At 46.6% G+C, this 26,778-nt stretch overlaps 1 protein-coding gene across 1 annotated transcript in view; it reads right to left on the reverse strand.

The window, feature by feature from the left end:
- Positions 1-16,218: 16,218 nt before the first annotated feature.
- Positions 16,219-26,778, reverse strand: part of LOC130583669 (sodium- and chloride-dependent GABA transporter 3) — an 85,860-nt gene continuing 75,300 nt past the window's right edge. The window contains exons 9-15 of the mRNA XM_057383189.1: positions 26,466-26,590; positions 24,767-24,879; positions 23,322-23,459; positions 21,872-21,974; positions 21,026-21,126; positions 19,676-19,846; positions 16,219-18,306 (exon numbers count right to left, since the gene is read on the reverse strand). Of these exons, the coding sequence (XP_057239172.1) occupies positions 18,154-18,306; positions 19,676-19,846; positions 21,026-21,126; positions 21,872-21,974; positions 23,322-23,459; positions 24,767-24,879; positions 26,466-26,590 (904 nt within the window). The 3' untranslated portion in view covers positions 16,219-18,153. The remainder of the gene's footprint in view (positions 18,307-19,675; positions 19,847-21,025; positions 21,127-21,871; positions 21,975-23,321; positions 23,460-24,766; positions 24,880-26,465; positions 26,591-26,778) is intronic.

Raw genomic sequence — 26,778 nt, forward strand, 5'->3', positions numbered from 1 at the left:
TCTGCACAACTCCCTACAAAGGGAAGGTCATAAAGTGGGAGTTGTTCTCCTCTCTCAGGGAGCAAGGGACAGGACAAGAAATGGTCTCAATTTACTGCAGTGAAGGCTTAGATTGGATATTTGGAACAGTTTCTTCACTGAAAGAGCAGTCAGACATTGGAAGGGTCTGCCCAKGGCAGAGGTGGAATCACAAACCCTGGAACATTCAAAGGGTTTGGCTGTGGCAGTGGTGGACACTGGTTAGAGGTGCTGGATTGACAGCTGCATTCAGCCTTCAAGGCCCTTTCCACCCTTCCCCATTCCATGATCCCCAGCACACCCAGGATCCTCCACAGGTTCCAGTCACCTGAGCTGCCCTTCCCGTGTCCCTTCCAGGAAAGAGGCAGAGGGRACTTTGCACCCTGCTGCTGCTGCTGCTGCTTGGAAGTCTCTGCAGGCTGCATTTGTCCAAGTTATTTCTGTTAAAAGCAGCTATAAATAGCCTGCATAATGCCTCAAGAGCGTTACAGAATTATTGGGAGTTTTGCCTGATTAGAAGAAATAAGAAGTGAAAAATCTCTGCGAAAGGAGCTCAGGGTTTTGCACAGCAAGAAGGAGCAGAAAGTGAGGGGCTGTGTGGATGTCTGTGTGTTTCAAATCGAGATCACGCTCGAGTGTTTTGCTCAGCTGGAGATAACTTTGTGAAACACTGTTTGTTGACAAAAAAATGGCCACAAAATGTCTCATCTCAGCTTATCTCATCTCTTGTGTGCATTCCATCAGAACTTTTTGCTGCTGTCCAAGAATTTATTCAGTGTTCTCCCCAAAGCCCTGTGCGTTCAGCACGCTTGGGTTTGATTTTTCATAMCCGGGATCGAGGAGAAAATTCTCAGGAGCTGGCTGGAGGAAAAAAGGAAAAGGCAGTTGTGAGATGGAGAATGAACTGCAGCATTCCTGGGAAAAAAGCTGCATCAAATCCCGGGTTCTGGACACTCCCTGGATGGCTCAAGGGGTTGGACAGCACTCCAGGGACAGCGGCTCTGCTGTGCCATGGGATAAAAAACACAACTGAACCCTCAGTCTGGTTTTTGGAGGGCAGTGGGACAGCAGCAAGGAGCCCCCCTCCTGTCTGTGCCCTTTGTGATTAATGCAAGTCACAATTAATAACAAATTGGGAATGGCTCCCATGCTCAGGTCATGCAGATGAACAGGGAATGGTTTGGGATGGAGAGAACTCAAAGCCCATCCAGTCTCCCCCTGCCATGGCAGGGACACCTCCCACTGTCCCAGGCTGCTCCCAGCCCCAATGTCCAGCCTGGCCTTGGGCACTGCCAGGGATCCAGGGGCAGCCACAGCTTCTCTGGGCACCCTGTGCCAGGGCCTCTGCACCCTTACAGGGAAGAATTTTTTCCTGATATCCTGTTCAACCCCCTCTCTGTCAGTTTGAAGCCATTCCCCCCGGTGCTGTCACTACAGGCCCTTGTAAAAATTATAAAAAATGTATTCAGGAGTGCTCTCTCTATTTTTCCTGGAGCAATTTTGGTAATGTCCATCCTTCCCAGCGCTTTCTTAGGGATTCACTTCAGGTGCGTTTTCCATGTCCTCACTCTTAGGTAGCTAACCACGCTTCCTTTGGAGATCCCAGTGCTCTCCCAGTGGGAATCAGAGGTGAGGCTCACATGGATTTTGGGCTGCCACAGTCACTGATGAATTTGGTGATGTTCATTTGGTGAGCACACACTCAGGGCTGCACTCACATCTCTCCAAAGCTCTCAGAATTTCTTTTYCMCCAGCACAGTTGCAGCTTCTCRTGCAGCTGGGTCTGGTTCAATCACCTGAATGGAGCTGCAGGGTGATTCCAGTCTGTGATAAAAGGATTGCACGAATCACCCTTCTTTTCACAAAACCCCACTCTAACTCTCTGTTGCTGTATCAGTGCAGCAGGAAAGCATTTCTMACCTGGGGGAGGGAGCTGCTGTTCTGCCTGGAATCAGGATTAKATTGGATATTGGGAAGGTGCCTCCCTGCTGGAACAGCTTCAGAGAGTCTGGGATTCCCACAGCAGATAYCCAGGAACTTCCTCAGCTGGAAAGMTTTCTGCTAAACCCCAGGRGGTTTATTAAATTAATGAGTTCCCAATAATTTCTGTCAGTGGGGATTCTCAGGAAGGGCTGACCTGTATGCCCAGGMGTCCTGCAAAGACTGAGATCCCAGTCCAGGCAGTGCTGCAGGAAGATGCCCCACTAGCATGGATGATATGGGGTTTGAATATGGCCAAAACCATCAAAATTAAAGTTAATCCAAGCCACCCAAGAGCATCAATGACACAAAAGAAGATGAGCTCCATGTTGACTCCATTTTCTGCGGTGACCATTGTTAACCACAGCCCAGGGAACATTTTTCTGTATAAATTTGAGCAGTTCCATCACCCATCAACACAGCAGGTAAGAATTCTCGTGTTTTGTCTGACTCATGAGTTCAGGAGCTGAAGGACACGTGAGCAGCAAATCCACCCTCCCTGACTGCCTGCAGAGAACAAACTGCACAACCCCAACCTGCCCAGCATGCAGAACTTGTAATATTGATGGAAATACAAAATATTTCATTTGCAGAGCAGTGGGGTTTGGTCTCCTGGCTCTGAAAGCCCCCAGAAAGGACACAGCCAGCAGTTTCCCCCAGCAGACAATCCCCCAGCTCCCAGCATCTGTTACCAGGCAACTGGGGAGGCACTTTGGGAGCAGACAGCACCCTCAGTGCTCTCTCCTCACAAACCTGTCACAGACCCAGGTGCTCTGTGCAAGCAATCCCTTCCACAAAGGCACCAGGTTAATGGGAGAAGATTGCACATTTCCAGAAATAAAACTGCTGCAATGCTTCCCCAGGCTGTGGTTAGGGGGTGTTTAGTGGATCATTTTCCTCCCAACCACTGGAGGCTGAATGCAACAACTGCGCAGCCCAGAGCTGTTTCTAGGTCAGGGACAGAGCTTGGGTAAAACATTCCAGTGAATTCATGGAATGAAAGCTGTTCTTCTTTCTTCCACAGCTCGGATCAGCTGCTTGGAGGGCTTTGTCCTGCTTGAGAAACTCCCAATTATCCCAAAAGTCATTCCTATAAACCCAATATGTAGACCTCCACGTTAGACACTGATGGATTTAATTTAAGAATTGGCTCATTCTGCATCAAGGTGTGGAGATAAAACAGGTTGTTGTGATGGAATCAGAGTGGTTTGGGGTGGAAGAGACCTCAAAGCCCATCCAGTGACATGCCTGCCATGGACAGGGACACCTTCCACCATCCCAGGGACACCTCCCACCATCCCAGGGTGCTCCAAGCCCCAATGTCCAGCCTGGCCTTGGGCACCTCCAAGGATGGAAAGTCCACAGCCCCTCCCTGGGATGGTGGAAGGTGTCCCTGCCCAACCCACAAATGTTGGAACTTGTGTTAATGTTTATATTTACTTTTGGTGCTTTGATGCTTCTTTCCTCCATCCTTGGTCTAATTTATTCTGAATTGCATCTTTTCCATCCTTTAGCAATGATTTAGAGTTCCCAATGAAGATGAGACAGATGATTTCATTCCTTTGACCAACTGGGTTGGGTTCCCTTGCCTCGTTCACTTTCCTTTATGCCTTTTTCCTCTTGGGAAGGGTCCCTGTAGAAGTTGAATCATCCAGGGGGAAGTTTTTTGATCACCAGATCAGTTATAACTTTGGTTTTATACTTTCTTTTATTCTAAAGGAAAAACAAAACAGAAAAACTAACCAAACAAAAAACCCACATGAACAAAACACAAAAAAACAAAAAAAAAAACCCAAACAAAAAAAAAAAAAAAGCAACAAAAACAAGAAAACCCAAACAAAAAAATCCCAGAAAAAAACCCCAAACAAACAACAAAAAAAATCACCTATTTGTGTTACTTGGCATTTTTAGGTTATATTCTCGAAGGTTTCCTAAGAATCACATCAGCAGAACATTTAAAGTCAGAGAGAAGTTTAGACCTGTTGAACCTGTTACCAGAGAACACTGTAAAATAAAACCTTTTTTTAAAAAAAAATTGCTTTGTCAGCAGAAAACAACACATTTCCCAGAAGTTCTAGGATTCTCCATATTAAAAATTCTAGGATTCCCCATATTAAAAGTTCTAGGGTTGCCCATACTAAAAGTTCTATGGTTGCCCATACTAAAAGTTCTAGGGTTGCCCATATTAGTAAGTTCTAGGATTCCCCATGCTAAAAATTCCTCTCTATGGGTTTAACCCTTTGGGACATTCAGGCATTTCATTATTGCCTTGGCAGGACAATTCCCAACCTCTCTTTTCCAAGCAGCACAACCAGATGTAAATAATCTCTCCTTCCCCCTCCATCTGCTCGGGCAGGRAGATATTTCTGTTCATTTTCTATGGGGGAAAGGAACAGAATGAAACAAGCAGTGACAGTAAGGAGCAGCAAAAGCCCTGGAAGCATCAGCTGGGCTGTTTCATGAATATTAACAACGGGTTTAGCACCAATCCCATCCTGTGGGAGGCTGATCAGAGCAGACAGGGCTGCTGTGACAAGGTGCACACACAGCCCCGGGGTGTCCAAGATCACTGAGAGCATCACACAGCACAGMAGCCAAAATCAGTGCAGGAATCACTGCAAACTCCTCATCCTGGGGGAGAGGATCCAGGGGAACATCCAACAACCCCAGGGGATGATGGATGAGCACCTTCTGCTCTCTGTTTCMTGCTAATTATTATCTATCATGATTTATTATCAATTTTCAATAGCTGAGTGCGCTCATCCAACCAGGCCAGCACTCAGGCACTGAGAAGGGCCTAAAAGAACAATTTCCAGCAGTAAAAATCCAAGTTACAGGATGGTGTGGCCTTCAGGCAGCAAGCAGAAGCAAACTGAGCATCTCCATTTCACCACAATGCAGTCAGTGAAGGTTTTCACTAACTCCTTTCACTGAAGGAGTTTTGGGACAAAAGTCCTCAAAAAACTGCTCAAGAGGAGCAGCTCTAATTTGAAGTGTTCACTCAAATTCCAACAATACCAAGWGCTTTCCCAAAAGCAATATTTGTGCTCTGCAGGAGCCCGCTGTGCTGGCTGTTATTGCAGCCTCTTGCCGATAAGAGCTGCAGGAAATCTTTATCTAAACCCCCAAATAACTGGACACTTACAACGGAAAAATAAAAATAAAAATGAAAATAAAAATCAGGCAGGCAAGGCCTAATCGTCCCTGGCTTTGAGTTTAGGCTGAAAATCCCTCACGTTTTCTGTGTCTCCCATCAGGGTGACAGCACAGTGAGATGTGAGCAAACCACAAAAGAARAAATCAGCCCCAACCTTCCACCTGTGTCTGAGTGATATCCAGAAAGGTTTTTAAAGGATGATGGATTTTTCCATAGGTGTACACGTCAARGACCTAAAAATAGGTTATCTCTGCTCCCAATGCCAACAATTTTCTGCATTTAACAGGAAATRGGACATCAAAACACAACAGGGCTGTCCCTGGGGTGGGCTTGATCAAACTCAGAAGCTTTTCAGTGAGTTCTAAAGGGTGGATTCAGACTGGACTCAAGGAAGAATTGTTTCTTTCSACAAAGATGGTGCAACACCTGATTGCCCAGAGGTTGGAGATGTTTACACCCCGGAGGCTCAGGGCAGCCTGGGCTGGTGGGAGATGCCCCTGCCCATGGCAGAAATGCCCTTTAGAGCCCCTTCCCACCCAAACCACGATTCCCTGGGCACAGCAGGCTCTGGGGCTGTGCAGCTGCCTGGATTTCTAGCATTACACTGCAAATTTAATCACCAAAAATCTCCATTTTCACGAGCTCAAATAGGCACAAAGATTCAACAGCCATCTGACCACATCAGGCTGAGGGTGAAATTTGCAGCTTCACCTGCACCCAGGGGAGCTCTCACAGCCCCTCCCCTCCCCAACCCACTGCAGACACAAAATTCAGCTCAGCCCAGGAGCACCAGCTCCCCGATTTAGGAGCTCTGCTAAATTAAGCATTAAGGAATATTTCCATGAAATCTCTTAAGCAGATTTTCCTGGAGCCACCAGAAACTTTTCACAGAAAGCCTTTTCTAGMCCGCTCACCCTGCATTTTTCCTTTTGAGCATCTCACACGGATTTGTGGGGGTTGTGAAACTGCTCAGATGCAGGAGGAGAAGGTGCTGACCCTGCAGGGCCAAAAAATYCATCCCTGGGAGCAAAAAGGACCCTCACCTGGGTGGAAACCTCGGTTCAGTGCTGGTTTTGTCAGGAATTCCAGCCCAGGGGGTGTTTTTATGAATGGAAACCTCTTTAGGAGGAGCTGGGAGGGGATTTAAGGTTTGGTGTGACAGGCACAGAGCAGACCTGAGGAGACCAAGCTTGAGACACGCCTCTCATGTTCCTTCTGCACCAACAATCAACCACAGTGTGAAAAACATAAAAAAACACAAAAAAAACATGGAAAATAAGAAACATGAAAAACAGGAAGAACATGAAAAACATCCCACACCATGAAAGCTTTCTGTATGGCAAAAATGCCAAAATAATGCAAGAAATGGATCCCCTTCCTAAAAGGATTATGGAAGCTTTTAACACAGCAAGAATGCCAAAATAATGCAAGGAATGGATCCCTTTCCTAAAAGGGTGGTGGAAGGTTTTCACATGGCAAAAATGCCAAAATAATGCAAGGAGTAGATCCCTCTCCTAAAAGGATTATGAAAATTTTTCATGCAGCAAAAATGCCAAAATAATGCAAGGAGTAGATACCTCTGTTAAAAAGACTTCCAAAAAAACCTTTCATTGCTGCCTCAGGCAGGTAAATGATGCCCATGGCCACCAGATCCAGCTGTGGTTGGTAAAACCTGCAGCAAAATGCACCAACAATCAGCCAGGGTGGTCAAGCTCCTGATCAGGTAAGCGACCAAAACAGCTCAAAATGCACCACCCCTACCTGTTACAAATCAAGTTTTATTCCAGTTTTGTCATTGTTTTACTCAAACCTTCATGAGGTGCTGTAAAAGACAGAACTAAATAAAGCCCCAGGAAGGGATTTGTCAAACAAGGCCAGGAATTAATGTATTTATGGCCAAATGAGGGTAACATTGCTCRATGAATAAAACAAGGCACCTCTGTGGTGTTGAGACAATCAATAATCCAAGCAAAAAAGGAAAAATAAAGGAGCATTCGCTGTGTCACTGCTACATCACAAGAATTTCTGCTTCCCACTCCCACCTCCCCAGCAGTTAAGCATTTGAAAGAGTATCAGTACCCAAAAAAAGCAGCAGTGATGTTGGGCTCCTTTCAGAGGAGTTTCCAGCACCTTTTCATCCCTCCAGGTTAAATATTGGCTGTCCCCAGTCTGGGCAGAAGGTGGGACCACATCCAAGGCACTCACAGAGCACATTTCAGGTCTCCTGAATGGGTATAAATGGGGTTTTCCAGCAGCCACACCACCCCACGGAGCCTCTTTAAGGGGCATCTCACGGCCATGAGGCACAACCTCAAAACGGAGAACTCAAACCTCAGTGGGAATATTTTCAGTGCAACAGACAGTGTCCCATCCTTGCTGCCAGCCCTCACACACGAGCAGGAGGGGACAAGAGCTGGGTTTTGCCCTGGATCTCACATTCTGTATTAATGAGCCTCTGGAAATACCCAAGGAGGGCATTTCCTGCCTGTTCAAATGAGCCATGAAGAGGCACACGGGGGAATGAAGGTGACACTCATTATGGGGGCCGAGCTGTTGATGTGGCACCAGGGAGGCACTCACTGATTGTGTCATGGAACTCAGAGATCTTCACCCAGAGAGCCCCAGAGCCAGTGCAGCTCATTAATGACACCAAATGTCCCCCTGTGTGCCATCACTCTGCAAACCTCACCACGACCTCATCTCGTGTCACCTGTCCCAAAGGAGCCCCAGAGCACCAAAACTCCAAAAGGAGCATCCACCAGGGATCAGCTCCCTGCCTGCCAAAACCCTCCGGAGCAGGGCTCAAGTTTAAAGAGAAACTCRGATGACTCAGTCAACTAATTATGTAATTAAAATTCTGTACAATGCCCTGACATTCCATTCTATTGTAATACACGGGGAAATTATCCAGCTTGCCACAGAAGTCACATTTTTAACAGCAGATTTTCCAGCTATCTGTATCTGGTATTAGATGTATTTTAAGAGAAATTAGAGAGTCTATTGAGATTTGAAGCACAGTGGCTGCGGCCTCTGTGCAAATATTTCAGCATTTTTCTCACTCTGCATCTGAAGGATGTGGAGGGAGGGGGGACAGTCCAGGCTGTGTGGCCGTGAGGGTGGCCAGGACTTTGGAAGGGTGGCAGGGTCACAACAGCTGTGCTCAGCAGAGGTGAAGATGTCACCCCTGGGTGATTTAAARGCAATTATCCATTTTTTTTTTGCAGTGTCTCAGCGCTTCTCCACCCTCCCCAACACCTGGAAGGATGATTCTCCCTCCCCTCAGGAGCACCCACCCTCAATTTACAACTTTTGCTGATTYGTGGCTCAAGTTCTCTGTGCAGCACCTTAACCCCATCATTTCAGAAGAGTCACTGCTCTGCAGGGACACTTCATAATTGAATTTCATGAAGGCAGCATCCTTGGTCYCTGAGCCCAATTATCTTTAGATGGGTCACAACTTCTTGTCACTCCAAAAATTGGAAGTTGAGGACAGAGGTAGATTTTACTGATTTTTGATTTGAACACCCACCTTCCACGCTGTGCTCTGAAATCCAAAAACACCCAAGGAAACGGGATGGAAAAATATCAGAGTTGACATTTTCCTCCCTTCTACACCCAAAAATCCCCTGCAGCAAAGTAAGACTTTAAAARGAAATCCCAAAACATCCAAAATGATACCAAAACCCCAAAGGAAACCTGGGAGCCTTTTGCCTGCTATAATGTTTGAGTTATCCGGGGGTTCTACAAGGGAACCTCTCCATTGCTTCACTCTCTTTTGCTGAGGAGCCCAGAGTTTAAGAGGCCCTGATTTCTAATGGAAATGTAAAGATTTGAGGCTGCTAAAGCGCTTTGAGCTTTGTTAGAGTGACATCCAGTGGCATTTGAAGTGTTCTTKCTTGTGGCAGCACGAAGCAGAGAAATCTGTGTTTGTGCWCGGGCAGCTGTGCAAACATTCCTGCTCAGGATCAGAGCATGRGGCTGGAGGAGGAAWTGCATCAGATGAGCTCTGCAGATTAAAGGAGGACATGGGAACCAATAATGTATTTGTATCAATTACCTGCTGGTGTTGAGAAAAGCAGAATCCTCCAGTTGATGAGGGAATTCGTGGAAATTCCTGAAGAGCAGGATCTGGAAATCCCAGATCATTGGTTTCAAAGACACCTTTAAAACATCACCTCACCAAAACTCATTTATGCAATAACCACACATTCTGCTGGGAACTGCAGGGTTAAACCTGGCAAATCTGCTCTCTTCTGGCACAGMTTTTAATCCAGCTGTGCTGACAGAAAAGGCRTCAGRACCTCAAAACCAGATCCCCGTGCACATCTTGCTCCAAGCCCTGCACAAAGGAACCAACCTCAATTAACTCTTTATTGGTAAAAAACCAGCAGGGAAACAGAAGTTCCACAGCACCTCTGCCCTCCTCCAGGACACACTGAGAGCAGGAAAGRCTCYAACCTGGGGCAGATGTCACARTCAGAAAGGAGGCACTGCACCAACTTGGACAAGTWTTTGCCATTCCAATGTGAATTATGGCCTGTCCTGCTCCCTGCTGCCTCTGCTTWTGTTCCACATTAAYTCATTGTTTCATTTYGCTTKYATRARCACAGCTCAAGCAGGATGGCAGARCMCAGCTCTGGCCACCAAATATTKTTATTKRAAACAAATTTTCCCTTGATGTGGAGAAAACACTCCCATGTGAGTCCGGCTCCTCAGTGCAAACTGGAGCTCCAAAGAAGAAGATACCGAGGATGAGGGAGGCTGGGCTGGGTTTGGAGCCTGAGGGGATCCCAGGCTCAGAGTTGACAAATTACCAACTGGAAATGGTGTGAAATCACATCCCATCGTCCCTTCCCGGGCTCATGGGGTGCTTTCCCTCCCAGCTGGGTCCCCAAATGCCCCACAAATGCCCTCCCCAGGCCCCAGAGCAGCCCCAAGGAGCCCCAGGGGAGCTCAGGGTGGGAGCTGAGCTGGAGCCCCTGCAGTGACCCCTGGGCAGCAGCCGGGGCTCCTGAGCCACCCAGGGGACAGCAGAGCACCCAGGGGACAGCCCGGGGCCAGCGGGGCACCCAGAGGACAGCCCGGGGCATCCAGGGGACAGCCCGGGGCACCCAGGGGACAGCCCGGAGCACCCAGGGGACAATTCCTGCAGCAATTCCTGCCGCTGAGGCTCGGGGCAGTGACCTTTGCAAGGCAGGAGCAGCTGAGCCGGGAACGAACCGCGCTGAGACAAAGCCTGGGAAGGGACGGCAGAGCAGGAAACCCTCTGTTTCCATCCTTCCTTCCCCACACTGTGCTTGGCAAAACATGGAGAACAATATGGGAAAAGTATTGAGGGATGGCTGAAAGATCACAGAATGATTTAGGCTGGWAATGCCCTCAAGATYGAGMCCAGCCTGCTGGCATGTCTGGKGACARTGACAGCAGCATTGGAGCTCAGCYTCCATCCCTCYGCAGCTGTGCTGTGCTGCACAAGAAAATAAAATCTTTGTGGCCCCACAGGTACAGGACAGAGCCCCCAGCTGGTTCTTTGGACACTCTGTGTTCTGCAAGGTCAGCGGTGCCAAAGATCCAAAAGTGCAACACCAACAGAGCTCAACGCCCAGCGCAAAGGCTGCTCCAAAAGGCAAAACTGCTGAAGCGATTTTGAACATTTTTCCGAAGCAAATGCTGCTCAGACAGACAAATCTGGTTTTGACATGCTCCCCAAAAATAGCCACGTCAGACTCAGAATTTACATCTACATAAAGAAGGTTAATGAACCAGGCAAATCGCACTGCTCGGGAAACAAATGCCAAATATCGCTCGTAGCTTTTCCTTGTGACTCAGTGGCTGCTCCGGGAACGGGGGCACTGAAATAAATAGTAGCACATCCTCAGCGCATTGGAACAGCCCAAAATGCCATGAAGCTGTCAGTCTGCACGTCAGAAGCRATGTGCAAGCTTGTCAGGAGAAAAGCAGGGCGACTTTGGGGCTTTTGGAGTTTATCAGCAGGAGCAGAAGGCAAGGCCACCTTAGGATTGCCCATCAGGCTCGGGGTTGAGAGCTCCTCTGTAATTAATTTTGCATGTGAAATTGGAAGAGATACACATTTATTCCTGTCTGGGAAAGGAATCTCCTAGTCAGAGGCGACGGATAATTCAGGTTGTTTGAGGATGCTTGGGGCTTAATCCAAGACTAGACTTGGAAGAATTAATTGGGTGGGGAAAAAAGGGCTTGGGGGRAAAAAAAGACGTTGGGGGAAAGAAAAAAGGGCTTGGGGAGAAAAGGAAGAGGGTGGGGGAAAAACGAAGGGGTTAGGGAAAGCAGAACAATTTTAACTGATATTTACAGAAACTCAACAATGCACCTCCTTTCCGGGATCACAGAATTCTCAGGGCAAACCCTGAAGGTCCAAGGCAGGAATTTCAAGGAATTGCCATGAATTAGAGCTGAAGGGCCTTGATAGACCACCAAATATGAGGTTGCAAAGTGCCTGGAAGAGAAACCTCCCAGTGACCACGAACCTGAARCCTCAGTGTGAACTATTCCTCGCTTCCCTCTCTTCAGCCTTGTCCTATCCCATCTCAGGGTTTTTTCCTCAGCTGATTTTCAGGTCTGCTCACAAGGATTTCACAGAGGGAAGGATTCGCTGAAAATGCCAGCACACACATGATTAAACACCAATCCGCACCGCGTTCCCGTGTCTGCCTGCTGCTCATCCCTGCACCACATCCCTTCATTCCTGGACACTGAACCATCTCCAGGTGCTAATTACCCCTGCTGCTAATTAATCAGGGTGTTTGCCTCTCCTGTTAATGCTCTGATGGCCAGACATGCAGTGAAGCACCCCAGGAGCAGGGCTGAGGATGGGCTGGCAGCGTTTCAGGGGTGTGGGTTGGGTGTCCTGAGATGTTCTTCAGAAATACTGGCCAGGGTTCAGGCACACACAGCAAGAAAAATGGGAGAAAACTGCAAAATATCAAACTTGAATTTGCCTTCCAGGGTTCCAGACACGGAATTGGTGGGAGTGACCTTTCCTTCAGGATGTCTTGGCAACATTTCCCCTTACAACCCACATTTTCCCCCCTTATTTAAACTTCTATTCCAGCCTCAGCAGCAACTCAGAGCAGCTTCAGCATGAATCTCCACGGATATTTAAGAAAGAAATTTCAATTTATCTCCTTGTAAAGGCTCATTGCCTTCTCTGCTTCATGATTCAGATCTCAGAAAACCTCTCCTGACCCTCAMAAAAACAGATTTTGTGCTGGCACTTGCTGCCACCTAATGATAMGGAAACCAAGGCTTTGGGAGGAAAAAACCCTCAGAAGTGCAGCCAAAAAATGCCAGTGCAGGAGAGATTTGCAAACCTCTCACCTGGAAGGAAAGGGGCAGAGGGTCCCTGCAGGAGAAGCTGATGGAGGAGCGGCTGAGCAGCTGGGCTTTGCATCCAAACCTGGCTCAGACTGGCTCCAGCCAAAAGATGTCCCCACAGCACCACAGAAATGCTGTCCCARTCCTTCTGCAGCACCCTCAGCCCCAGGATGGGATTAGCCCAGCCCTGAGCTCTGCCCCTCCAGGACACAAACCCTCCCCAGGACAGCACAGGGCACACAGCTCAGAGCCTTCCTCCCATTCCTGCTGGGAAGTGGAGCTCCCAGCTGCGGGAAATCCCATTTTTAATTCGGATTTTGCTCACTGTTTCCTTCTTGATAGGAAGAAAGAACCTGTCCTGGGTAATTGTGTGTAAGTGCAGAGTTCWGGCTGCTGAGGGAGCAGAATTCTGGTGAGCAAAGAGTTCCTGAGGRATCCTCAGATGGTTCTGTCAGTCCCTGAAATATCCACATTGATTCAGGAGCCAGCCCAGAGGAGCAGACCCACACCCCATACCCCAATGCTGCCCCTTCACTCCATCCCCCTGCAGATTCCTCCCAAAGCACAGCTGACAGCACCGCTCCAAGGAGTCCTGGATAATTCCATAAAACCCCCCAAAAAATCCACAAAAACAGAGGTAAATTCAACTCCTTCAGATGAATAGAGAAAAACTTGTGTTTACCTGGACACAGAGCTCAAACGACACCCAACAGGCCAGTGATGGATAGCAGGGTCAGCCCAGACCAGGCGATAAATGCACGATAAGAACATACCTGGATTTGGGAACATCTGCTGGAAAACGTCCTTTAATTCTAACAATTTCACCTGAGTCATCCACGTAATTAAGAGTTTTCAATCAGCAGCAGCACTGTCATAATCAGAGCAGTGTTACAATTGAACCTGCAGGRGTGGGGTGGATAATTCAGGAATTTTGGTGGGCTGAGCTTGGCAAGGTGGGAATAACTGAGGAAAACCTGCATGTTCCGTGAGCCCAACACCTGCAACAATTTTACCAATTTCAGTGATACCATGGCCTCAGAGAAAACTAAGAAACACATAAAAAAAACCCAAATTCCAGAAGTAACAGTGCCAGAGAACTGGTTGAGATAAAAAGCTTGASTGTTCCTTAGGGGAAGGGGAAAGACAGACCCCAGACCCCATAACCCCCACATTCCCAAGCTCTAGAGCCACCCACAACTCCCCCCTCCGCACCTCTTTCCAGCTTCTTCCCAAAAAATCAGCTTCTCCCTTCCTTCCCTCTCTCATATCACTTCCCTCTCCTTCCCCATCACGGTCCCTGTGTGCTGCCAATTACTTTTAATTAACCCAATTAGCTGACAGCTTCCACCAGCTGCACTTTCCCCTTCTGCTCCCTGGCAGCTGAGATTGTTAAAGGGGAAACTCAGGTGTAGGGGAGGAGGAAAGTGAGGAGCAATTTGTGCCTCAAGAACCCAAACAGTTTTCTGTGAAAACCCAGGAAAAAAAAGCCTGGTAAACAAGCAGAGCCTTTGGAGCATAACCTGGGCTGCTTTGCTGGAAATAATTTCTAAAAACAAGCATTAAAGATGAAAAGTTGATTATTGAAGTGTCGCTCGCAGAACAGCCGGGCCTCCRTGCTCCTGTGGCCTTCACGGCCTGCTCTGCCCCGTTAGGAAATTCACCCTCCCCACAGGAAGGAAAAAGGAGGTTTTTAGGAATCGGAGGAGTGTTGAATAAGTCAGGTTTTGAGAGCACAGAGAGCACAGCCATCAGCAGCAGGGGATGCCCAGAGCCCAGGGCAGACGGGCACAGGGCAGCGCCAGCCTGGGCACAGCTTTGCTCCGGCAGCAGCGCCCATCCCGAGCMCGGGGTGTGAGAGATGGCACAGAAATCCCTCATCTGCCTCACAAACTCCAATGAGGACAGAGACTGAAGACACCCAAAAACCCCAAGGGGGGAAGGGGGACTTTTTCTCCAAGAAGTCCTGGCCAGATTGCGGTGGGATGTCTGCCAAGTGCCGGTGCCCAGGCTGCTGAGAACAAGGTGTAAACCACGGTAGATTGTGTTGTTCTTGCTGTGATAGTCTAGGAGAACTGCACAGGATAATTCATACTGTACACCTGACAAAACAATGGGCCTTATTCCCCACCTCCTGGCCAGTTTTCCCCCGCATCTGCACATTTTGGCCAATTGCCCCTCACTTTTGAAAAGACTACAAGTACTCCCCACAGACAAAGATGAATCTATTGGATCTGGACCACGAGGAAGGATTTCGTCTGTGCCGTTGGTAGCTTTAACTCCTCTCTCTCTCTCTCTCTCTCTCTCTCTCTCTTTCTCTCTCCTTTTCTCCTTCTCACTCTCTTCTATCGCATAAATCATGCTGTTGGCACTCAATAAAAGTGCTTTTGATTTTGAATAAATACTTGTCCCTGTTTCTTTTGCACTCTGAGATTCAGTTAATGAACCACCATGACCCCCACTTGTATTGAGTGGATCATGGCACAGGGGCTGTCCTGGCTGCTGTGGGGTCACTCTGTGCCCCAAGGACAGCCCCAGGAATGGGGGCTGCACCTCTGGGTACTTCCCTGAGTGCCAAGGGAGTGACACTGAAGCCAGGCCAGGCACAATCCTCAGGTTGTGACAAACCCTCCACTGATCACAAAATACCTTCACCTTCCYRCAGGAGRRACCACAGCCCMCYCTGAGCCCCACCTRTGGCTCYGGGACCTTGGTGGAGAGAAAGCTCMACTGCRGTCAGAAATATTTATGACCCGTTGGGACCTCCAAAAATGTAAATTCTTAGATTTTGGAGTGGGTTTTCTTGCTGTCAGTTCAATTTTTTCATTGTTTATAACCCAATCTGTGGTCCCAGTTCTGGAAGCATTTCTCTCCCAGTATCGTTTTCCCGTGGGGCTGAGGTTTGGGTCCCTCTGAGGGATCCCAGCAGGCACAAAAAGATGGTTCTGTGCCTTCCTAAATCCATGTGCCTTCCTAAATCCAGCTTCTTCCCAAATCCACCTTCCTTCCTAAATTCAGTTTTCTTCTCAAATCTATCTTTCTTTCTAAATCCAGTTTCCTTCCTAAATCCACCTTCCTTCCCAAATCCATCTTCCTTCCCAAACCCACCTTCCTTCCCTAAATCCAGCTCCTTCCCAAATCCTGCTTTCTTCCTAAATCCACCTTTCTTCTCAAATCCAGCTTCCTTCCCAAATCTAGCTTCTTCCCAAACCCACCTTCTTTCCTAAATTCACTATTCTTCCAAAATCCACTTTTCTTTCTAAATCCAGTTTCCTTCCTAAATCCACCTTCCTTCCTCCCCAAATCCAGCTCCTTCCCAAACCCACCTTCCTTCCCAAATCCACCTTCCTTTCTAAATCGTTTCCTTCCCAAATCCAGCTTCTTCCCAAATCCTGCTTTCTTCCTAAATCCACCTTTCTTCTCAAATCCAGCTTCCTTCCCAAATCTAGCTTCCTTCCTAAATCTATGTGCCTACCTAAATCCATGTGCCTTCCCAAATCCAGCTTCCTTCCCAAATCCAGCTTCCTTCCCAAATCCACCTTCCTTCCCAAACCCACCTTCTTTCCCAAATCCACCTTTTTTTCCCAATGTCCTGTCCTGAGCCCCTCACAAGGCAGACAGGACTGACAGAATCTCGAGTCCCCTGGCAAGTTTCCACCTTGGCACACACAGAACAAACCCCTACAAAGAAGAGGAAGTAAAAATGAAACAGCTCTATTAGGGTTTAATGAAGTGACTTGAGACAAAGCAGTTCCATGAAAATGCGTTTTTAGGAAGTAACAGCRAGAGCTCAGAGAAATGCTGCCTGCAGGTACAGTTCTAGCTGATATTAAGATACACTCAGTGACTTTGAGGGAAATACTTCCTCGGGACGAGGCCAGGAGCCGCTTCTGTTCCCAACAGCTCCAGGTGCTGGTGTCTGAGCTCCGCTGGGGTGGAGTGGCAGAGAAGGCAGCAGCTTTTAGGACGTTTCTTCTGGGCTGGCTCTTGTCTCTTCCCCCAAATCCTGTGCAGTGCAGGATGCTGGTCCTCCACAGGGTTCTCATACAACCATCAAATAACAAAAACAGGGCACGAAGAATTGTCCAGAACAAATAATAGTGTTTGGAATATTATCAGGTAAAAAAATAACCAACCATCCTAAGGCAGAGTTTAGGGGTTTGAGAGTGGGGTATCTGCACAGCTCCTGGAGCAGCCAGCCAGCAGCTGGATCCATGTACAAAACCAGCTGTAAATCCAGGGGGTCAGGACCCGTTAAATCCAGGGGGTCAGAACCCGTTAAATCCAGGGTCCTGGGCAGGACAAACCCAGCCCTGCTCCCTTTGTGACACCGAGGGGTCACAGTGTCCCTGGCTGAATCCCCCCTGCACCCTACAGAGATATGGGGCTGTCCTGTAACTCCTGCACCACACAGAAATATGGGGCTGTCCTGTAACTCCTGCACCCTACAGAGATATGGGACTGTCCTGTAACTCCTGCACCACACAGAGATATGGGGCTGTCCTGTAACTTCTGCACCCTACAGAGATACAGGATTATCCTGGGGCTCCTGCAGGGATAAAGGACCATAAATCCAATGTTTGCTGAAGAAATTCCTACTCTGGCTGCAGTGCAAGCCCCGATCCCAGCGGGGCAGAGGAACCAGTGCCTGCTCTGAGGGTGCTCAGAACAGATTTTGGAGAGGAATCAGAACATCCCGAGCTGGAAGGGACCCACGAGGAGCACCCAGGCCAGCTCCTGGCCCTGCACAGGACACACCTGCAGGATCCTGGATTCYTTTGGAGGGGGTGAGCTGTACAGACAGACAAAGGCAGAGACAGAGGGTGACACACAGAGCCCTCGACCTGCTCCTCCTCGCTCTGAACATCTCCAGCTCCAGGAAATATCCTTGACCTCCTGCAGTGGGAGCACAGACACGCAGGGGTCACTCCAGGGSGTGGCCAAAATGCAGGACAGGTCACCCACCGAGGAGAAGGGCAAGGTTTGGGAGGTTTCCTGAGGAGCACATCCTCTCAGGGACCAGGAACTCACAGCAGCAAAATTCAGAGCCCTTMAGAACCAGCCTCTACCCCATCTCCAGGAAAAGGGACTCGGCAGAGGGCCCGTCCCTCCTCATTTCAGCCCTGGTGACACCAGGGGAGCGTGGAGGGAACATTGGGAGCAGCAGCGTCACCAAACCCGCCCTGGAAGGAGATTTCTTCCCAAGCAAAGCCAGGCTGGGTCCTGTGTGCACACACACAGCTGGGATGAAACTTCAGCTTCTGAAACATTACAGCTTAGAAGGTCCACACAACATCAGCACACCTGCCACAAAATCCAAGTAGAAAAGTTTTACAGCACATTATACAGGTCCCTCTAAGGTCTAAAAAAAACCAAAAAAACATCGACTGAAATCACCATATTACAGGAAGTCATTGCTAACAGGCCATATAATACTAATTTCTTTTTCTTTTACAGAATCATTACGTACAGAGTAATTTTAAAAAATCACTTTTTAAACAAGTATACAATTTTCACTTTAAAATTAACTGGTTAATAAAATTCTGTGCAAAACAAGCCAGCCTCTATAATTAAGTGAATTTATTTATTTCTTTATACAAAAAAAAAAAATAAAACAACAAAAAAACCAAACAAAAAAAAGAGTTCTTTCAGAAATGTGTCTCCTTTTCTGTGATGGTGGAAATGGTGCCATCTCCTTTCAGTTTGGCATCGCAGTCATTTATTGCTGCAATGTAGGCTCCTCCTCCGAGCTTGCCCCGCATTTTYAGGTCTGAGCTCGGTGTAATCAACTTCCTGAATTTCTAGAAAATTGGAGAAATGGGGAATCATTACGTTTTTCCTGCTGACAGACACATTTCTTATAAACAGATTGATTATGAAAGAATCTTCTCCTTGCACGTCTGCTTCTCAACTCCCCGCTGTGGGCACACCCTCAGACCTGAAGGCCACGCAGCTCTGCATAAATCCCCCCAGAGCAAAGAAGGCAAAGAAGGCAAAGCTCAAAAGTGAATTTTCCTGCTGATCTAAACCATTCCCTTCCATGAAGACACTCAGCTCTGTACCAGTTCCACAGGTACATTTTGATTCTTATGTTATCATCAATGGATGTCCACTGGATAAACTGAATAAATCAGAGACAGCCAATTGAGCTGTGATAAAAAAAAAAATATCCACGTTCAGGTGAGAGTTGTCTCTTTTCTAGCAATGCCATCCAGCAGGAATTTGGCTCCCTGAGGAGCTCCCAGCTGTGATTAAAACAATCCTCTTGTCATCCTTGTAGGGAAAAGATAACGCCCCATGTGCAGTGCTGCAGCTGCAGCAGAGTCTGCTCACCTGCAGGGACAGGCAAGGCTGGTGCAGTAAGGAAATATTTAATGTTTAGAGCTGTGCAAACTTCCTTTTTCTGACTCTCTAAGAAAAATATCTCATGGACAATTCACTTTTAGTTCATATAGCCAGTGAAGATTTCCCAGGTAGGCTCCAGGCTGTTTAATCAGCTGGATGGAGTTGTGGCAATATGGGCACAACGAGGTTTTTCTGTTGAAACCCCAAAGGGTTGAATAAGGTTTGTATTCCTGTTTCTTTCATTATTTCTTCCTTCACTGCCTTTCTTTGGGGCTCTCACAGAAACGGGCARCCTTCCAAGTTTAAATTTGATCATCTGAGCCTCAGCCTAGACCTGAGCTAACCTGACACCAAATGTCAGAAAACTCTGCTGAATCTCTTTATTTGCCTGTGTTTCTCACTTAGAGAACTGAAATCAGGAGAACTGTCCAGAAAACACACATAGATGTTGGCAACCCAGCTCCTGGAGGAAAACCCAGGCAGCACAAACCAGAGCTGTGGAAAAAGGCAGCTGACCTGAGGAAATGACTGGGACAAACCTTGAGGGATCTGGGTGATGTTACACWCATTTTAAGCTACAAATTGAGCTGGGACAGAGCTCCTTAAATCAATAGTTTTGGTGAGTTTACTACAGGCTGAAATCACTGGCGGCAAAAAAATAAAACCCCAATGGGGATTCAGAAGAAAATGACATTCAGATCCCTCTTTGCAGCAGTGACTGAGAGCCCTAAGCCAGGGAACAGGGACATGGCTGCTGTGATTAAAGGGAGCAGCTGAGGATTCCCACTGCCTTCCCAGCACCACTGATCTGCAAACTGCTCTCACCTCCATGAAAGTGCCCTCAGTCTTCCAGAGCTTGATGCAGATCCAGAGCGGGATGCAGACCATGGAGGAGAGYGCCATCATCCAGCCGATGCCGTAGCCCCAGTCGGGGTAGATGTACACGTTGTTATATTTCAGGGGCTTGTACTTCACCAGGAAAAAGATGAAGATTCCCTGAAAGCAGCAGAGACCTCATCAGAGGGATTTGAACAGATTCTGCCCCTGTGACAAGGGCCTGACTGAGTGTTCAGAACAGGGAAAGCAGAGGGAAGCTCTTCCCTTGGAGCAAAAACCCACCAGCACCATCCTCTGTTCTGCACAGCTTAAATAACACATCTCACAGGCTCCTGCAGGAACCAACAACCTTTCAAGTTTAATCCTATTTACCTCTTGATGACAATAAACCCTGCACTTTGATGGCAAACAGCACCTGGGCAGGGAAGATTAAGTTTTGCTACAGCAAACCAGCGGTGATTAAGGAACACAAGCTGCGCTCTCTCCAATCTGTCACCATGAAAAAGGAAAGCTAAAATTTTTGAAGCTGCCTTAATCCACTGTGTGTATCTGCAGTTTTGCAGGCCAGCCCTTTCATCCTGCCAAAAGCTCTACAAAATCTGTCTAAATTTCTGATCGAGCAGCTTGGGCCATTTCAATTTCTGGAATACGGAAAAGCTGCCAGGTCATTTTMTCYAAAGCRGTGAAACRAGTGTGCAAGAGCAAATGGAAMAGAGGTYATTTCATGGTGCAAATGTGCCTRAAATTTCCCCAAGTTTGCAAATGGGAACCTGGATTTCCAGGTGCCCCAGCTCCTGTGGTTTGCACCCTGTGGAAGGGGTGCTGGTATTTAATGCTCTGTTTTAAGGGCAAGCAGATCATGCTGCTTTTGGAATTTTGTCCCTGTGACACTGCCCCAGGTCTCCAGAATTGGCCCCAGCTTCCTACCCCTCCATCATGGGATGGGCTTTTTGCCTCTCCTAATACTTTGAAAAGTAAAAATGTCCTGCCTTGTTTGAAAAATGTCCACTGCCCCAAAGAGAGAGGACAAAGGAGGCTGGAGCAGCAAAGGACCCAGCACAAGTCTGGAGGAACTAGAGTTGTGTGCAGGGAAAAACATATCTCTTTTGCTGACAAGTTTTCATTTAGGGTCCTGGCATTATTTTTTCCCTGTTTTTATAGTACATAGTAATAATTTTCACAGAACATTAAACAACTTTTACAGATCTACTGAGTGATTTTATTTGAAATACACGCTACAAGTTAATGGCATTTTTCTCAACTATTAGGAAGAGCAAAATTATAAACAGAAACCCCTTTTCATGTCTAAACCAAGTGATTTGGATATTCTGTACTTACTGCACAAATACCTGGAGTGAGGACCATCCAGCACCATTTAATCAATGACACRGGTTTGTACCCAATCATGTCCTCGATGTTCTCATAAAAGCGATTGCTGCCTGCCCAAAACACAAAGGGAAAGCAGATATAGAGGGCACATGGAACAGGTCAGGAATTCCTGTGCAGGCCAGGAATTAAAGCAGTGAGAGAAAAGCACAGACACAGCTGGGAAGGCTGGAGCTGCTGCCTCTTTCCCYGGAAAACACTTTCTTTCCATCCGCCCCATGCTCGTTGATATAAAATTAAATTAAATTATATTAAATAAAATTGGCAGGGGTTGATATCAAATTTCTGCTGCTATAAAAGCTTCTGTCCAACTGCCTTCACTTCATACAGATCATCTCATCAGAGAGGGAGATTTGATTAGCGTGGCACGAGCTGTCACTTAGATATTAACATTTCATTTTGTCCTACTCTCCACGTTCTTCCTAAATATCTTTAGTTTTCTCTTCCTTCAAAGCTTGTATAAACCTAATCTATTCTGCTGAGCTGATTTATTCTCTTAGCTGTGGAATCAGTTTGTAAACAACCCAAATTAAAGGGAGTCTATTCTATAAATAAATAKATTTAGGTACTACAAGCTCACGTGTGAATCCATGGAGAGCTGGGCATGTGTGTGCAATTCAGATGTTTTTGACAAAGTGAAATTGTGTATCCTTGTGGGAAAAAAGGCATTTCTGACTTTTGGGGGGGGGAGCACAGGAACATGGAGGGTCTCCCTTTCTAAGGGTACAAGGCTTTCTCTCTGATTTTCTACAAACAGCAAGCTTTGACAGAAGAGCAGAGCCATTTGCAGGCACTCACCGTACACCCAGCCTATGCAGACACACTCAAAKATGGCAACAAAGAGAAGGCACATCCCACTGGCTGCGTAGGAGTCAAAGAGCTGAAACACGTACATCCCACCCTGCGAGRGAAAACAGGAAAGGGGAAAAATATTGGGTTGGCACCAGCGGGAATATCTCATAGCAAATCTGGTTTAATTACACAGTCAATCTGTTGGCTCCCTGGCAAGATTCCTACTCAAGAATATTTATTTCTAGGGTTTTTTTTTTTTTTTTACTCTGCATTTGCTTTAGGGTGGTAGATCTGGAGTGAGGTAAATTAGATTTTTTTGAAAAATGCTCTCCAACCTCCCCGCTTTTACCTCCATTTGTTATCACATGAAGCTGTGGGTATTCCCAGGTGCTTCTGACCTCCAGATCTTGGTTCTGTGCTGTGCTATTCATTGGTAAAATAATCAGTTAAAATTTGGGGGAGGAAGGCAAGATATGTAACCACGAAGGCAAGATGTGTAACCATCAGAATCCCTCTCATTGGTCTGGGAACTGTAAAATGAAAAAAGTGACCATAAACTGTGAGTGCAGCTCATGGCCTTTGAGCCACTTGACTGGAACAAATCTTTCTTATTTGACAGAAAGAAAAACAAATAAGAATCATCCAAACAATAACATTATGGTTAATCTGACTATGAAATTTATATGAATTATATTACTACATTTTTTGAATGCTCAATCTTTTATCACACGCATTTAATATTGAAATAATAAGGAGGGGAGCTCACAAAAGAGTATTTCAATGGAAAGGAGCTCTAAGGAAGGAAATAGGGGCTTGAGACGAGCCCCTCCGTTGGAATGCAATGGTTTTTGGGGAGCAATGTGGCCCGTTACATCTTGATTTTCTGCAGATGGAAGAGAACCCTGAGAATATGAATAAAAACTAAATCCCTACTGCAAAGTGCCCATGGTGAGGCTGAGCAAAATGCAAATTTAGAAATCAAGCGACTAGGATAGTGCAAGGTAAGGACAACCAAACTCCTGCAAGGATATTCCTGCCAGCTTGGAGAACTTGCACCCCTTCACTCTTCATGTTTATATTTATTTTAGCCTGTCTATCTCCATAATAAATCTCTCAGTGCTCTGCCCAACACATGCACTGTGGAGGGGTTTTTCCAAGTTTTCCCATTTTGCACAGCCAAGGTGATTTATCTCACYGCTTGGCTGCTGCAGAGCAGGAGGAATTTTCTTGGCTTTGCTGTGTATTTCTGATTAAAACATTTCCTGAGCTCAAATGAAAAAACAAGGACACTTTTGACACGTTACACAGGAGCTGAGAACAGGCTCTCAGGTATTTTGGTGTGATATTCCTGACAGGGAGATTTGTCTGTGGCAGAGGTTCTCGTCTTTTGTCTGCTGTGATGATAAACTTGCCTGGTTTATTTTTTTTTTTTTCCTGGGAACAAGGCAGCTCTTACCTCAGTTAACATGATGAGGCCGAGGAAGTAGGACACGATGGAGAGGCCGAGGATGAGCAGCTCCCTGCGGTARCCCCTGCGGAACACCTTGGGGTACATGTCCACCACGGCGGTCACAATGCTTTCCACACACACAAACTGCAGCAAAGACAGAAAAACACCACTGAAATCGGGGTCTGCTCTGCTGCTGAGCTTGGATTTGCCACCAAACACCTCAAATATCCCCCTAGGATTTCATCAGAGGGAGTGGATGATCTCTGGGGACACCCCATAAGGAGAAGCTCAAACTGAGAGAATGTCTCAGAATGAAAAATACAAAGTTATGGATTTCCACCAATTTCAAACAGTTAAATTCACTAATATTAACTCAGAGTGCATTTTCCCTGTAGTAGGTGGATTAAATAAAAATTAAATCTTTCAAATTCAGTTCTAATAGGAATTAAATAATGTACAAACCCTCCATGGGGTCATGTCACTCCAAGCATCCTGCACTTTTGGCACTTTTRCCATGGCCCCTCCAAGCTGCTAAAGGAACAGCAGTGTTTGAGAGAAGTTCTCTCCGTTTGCCAGAAAAGAGAAGTTCCCCAGAGCTGCTGAGTGCCCAAGCCAGGCACTTCTAAGGAAGGAGGGCAGGAACACRTTCATTGTATTTAAACATTAGCAGAAAGGAAAAGGCCTGAGCTTCTGAATCAGGGCYCTGGAGCAAGGTTTCTAAAATAGAGCCCAAATTAATGTTAAAAAATAGGCATTGGAATAGGCCAGAGCAGAATCCAGAAATGCTCATTTAGGAAAAAAAAAAAAAAAAAAAAAAGAAAAAAGAAAAAAGAATACTTTTAAAAATCTGTTAGATCACGAAAAAGAGCAGTTATTAAAACATTAGGTTTAATGATTGGAAATGTCATGCAGAACAAGCACTGCTGAGCTTTATTCTACAGCATAGACTCATCAACTTTTGGAACCCAATCATGCCAGGAGCTGAGCTGCATGTTAAAATCCCAGCCACTTCACATTTTATTCAAACAGCTTTTGCAATTTCTACAGTCACACGGGGACAACAGTTCTGTGCTGCCCCTTTGCTGCAGGACGTGACTGCACACTTCTCGCTGTGATATCTCACAGTAAAAATACACCACGGAAAATTACATTATCACTATCTGATATTCAGCTTCAAAATCCATTGCACAGTGCTTCAGAAACTGGCAAAGACGAGCTGGTGTTTTACTGAAGCGTGGATTTTAATCAAGTTTGGACTGATTTCCATGTTAATAATGAACCAGCCCTTGCAGAGAATCATAAAGGAATCCCAGCATCACTAAGATTTAAAATGGGGCCTTGAATGGAAGCTCTCAGGCAAGGAGTTAAATTAGGGGCCAGTCTCTCACCAGGTTGGTGCTGTTCAGGTGGGATTTCCCTGACCAAGCACTGAAATAGGGTTGGTTCTGTACCTGACTGTCCAGTCCCAGGAATATGAGCATCATGAAGAACAGAGCTGCCCACAGAGGAGACAGAGGCATCATGGTGACAGCTTTAGGGTAAGCAATGAATGCCAGCCCTGGGCCTGGAAAGGAATGAAGGAAGGAAAGGTTTATACTCGTGTGGGATTTGGGATGGAGTTCAGCTGCTCCAGAGCAGCCTGAGCTGCGGGACAGCAGCAGCACATACTGAACTATTTGAGCTGGAAACACCAATTTTCTCACTTTTCCTGCTCCCTGCCCCATCCCCCTGTGCAAGGAGAGTGAAGAGCAGTGTGGATGTTCAGCTGCTGCTGAGGGTGAGCCCACCACAGCCAGATCCTTCTTTAGGGCACTTGAGAGGAGCTAAACCCAAGACTGAAAACCTTGACAAACTCCACATCTCTCATAGTCTGAACAACTGGTGCTGAGGGTTCTCAGACACGGAGACTTGCTTGGCACAGCTGTGCCTGATCCTGGCCAAAGGATAGCCAGCTCCTGTTCAGACATCCCAGAGCTTTATTTCCCCTTTTTGTGTGGATGTGCAGCACTACAAACATCCCTSAATAAATCAGTGTGTTCCTGGGATTGCCTTACATCCTAAAATTCTTTTTTCCCCTAACCTGGTGCAAGGCAAACGTTGGTTCCCACCCCTCTCTGTGGTTTTGGGGCTGCTGCTGCTGTGTGACAGTGGCTGCATGTTTACAGAAATAATCAAAACACAACATTTTTTGTAACAGCAATGATAACTTATCAGACCTGCTAAGATTCTTTTTCACCTTGATCATGTTTTTATTTATCTGTGCTCATTCTCAGCTGCTCTTTATGAAGCCAGCAGCTTCCAAAGCATGCTCAAAGGCATATTCCAGCCAATAATGGAAAACTCTGTGCTCCTTCTGCAATAACTTCAGCGAAAAGCTGTCACACACTGCTGCTTCTCCATTTAATGCAGCATTTACAACTTCCTATAATTTCCTATCATTAAATATAAGCCAATGGTATCGAGGGCTTTAGGAAAAGAGAAATATTTTCCATCASACATCAGTGAAACTCTGTCTGTTTTGCAGTTTTCCTGGGCCTGACTCCATAAGAGCCATTTCTCCTCCTCAGCAGCTCAGCATTCCTCTGCTTTTCTTTCTGGGCAACCTCCTGTCCTTTTCCTTCTGCKTAAAAAAGTGTGGAGTGATTCCATTGGATGCCCAGCTCCACATGGTGGCTGATGGGTGATTTTTCATCAATCTGGGCCTGCGTGCCCTTCTGCTTTCTCATTTTAACAGCAACAGCTTTTTTGGTTTGTTTGTTTGGTTTTTTTTAATACCCTATTTTATTTTTTTTCCAGAAGGAACAAACACCTGTGGATTTCAGTCTTTCTCTCTGAAAGAAGACAGAATGCAGATGAGGATTAGCTCCCAACTGAGTTTATCTTTGCTGAAAATGCTGAAAAACATTCTGGATGTTCRGCTGGAGTAAGTTTGTGTAGCAGAAGCTCTTTGGTTTGATGAATTTGGTTTTATGCACAGCAACATGCATATTTTTCACACACAAATGTATAATATAGAAATATTTTAGAGCTCTTCCTGCAGCAGCTATTCCATGGAGTCATTTCATCCCCAGGCCATGGCACAGACTGAGAGCTCTGACCACAACCTCTGAGCATTTTTTGTGAACTCCCAAAACTGCTTTTGGGGCTTACCTGACTCTGCAACTTCTGCAATGGGCACGCCTTGCTCATAGGCCATAAATCCAAGAACTGAAAAGATAGCAAAACCAGCAACAAAGCTTGTGCCACTGTTCAAGCAGCAGAGCATGATGCAGTCTCTGAAAATATAAATAGAAAACACTGCAGTTGATCTCCAGAGCTGGGGTTCCTTTCATCCGCTGAGCCAGAGGATTGGCAGAACCCTGGGCTGCAGGAATGGACAGCAAGTTGTTCATTAGCAGTAAATTCCCAACTCCAATTATTCCTGAGAGCCACCAGGAATGAGCACGTGCAGGAGGACGCCACC

The sequence above is a fragment of the Malurus melanocephalus genome, unplaced genomic scaffold, assembly GCF_030028575.1.
Source record: "Malurus melanocephalus ecotype Western Australia unplaced genomic scaffold, MMel_1.1 scaffold_614, whole genome shotgun sequence".
Lineage (NCBI taxonomy): Eukaryota > Metazoa > Chordata > Aves > Passeriformes > Maluridae > Malurus > Malurus melanocephalus.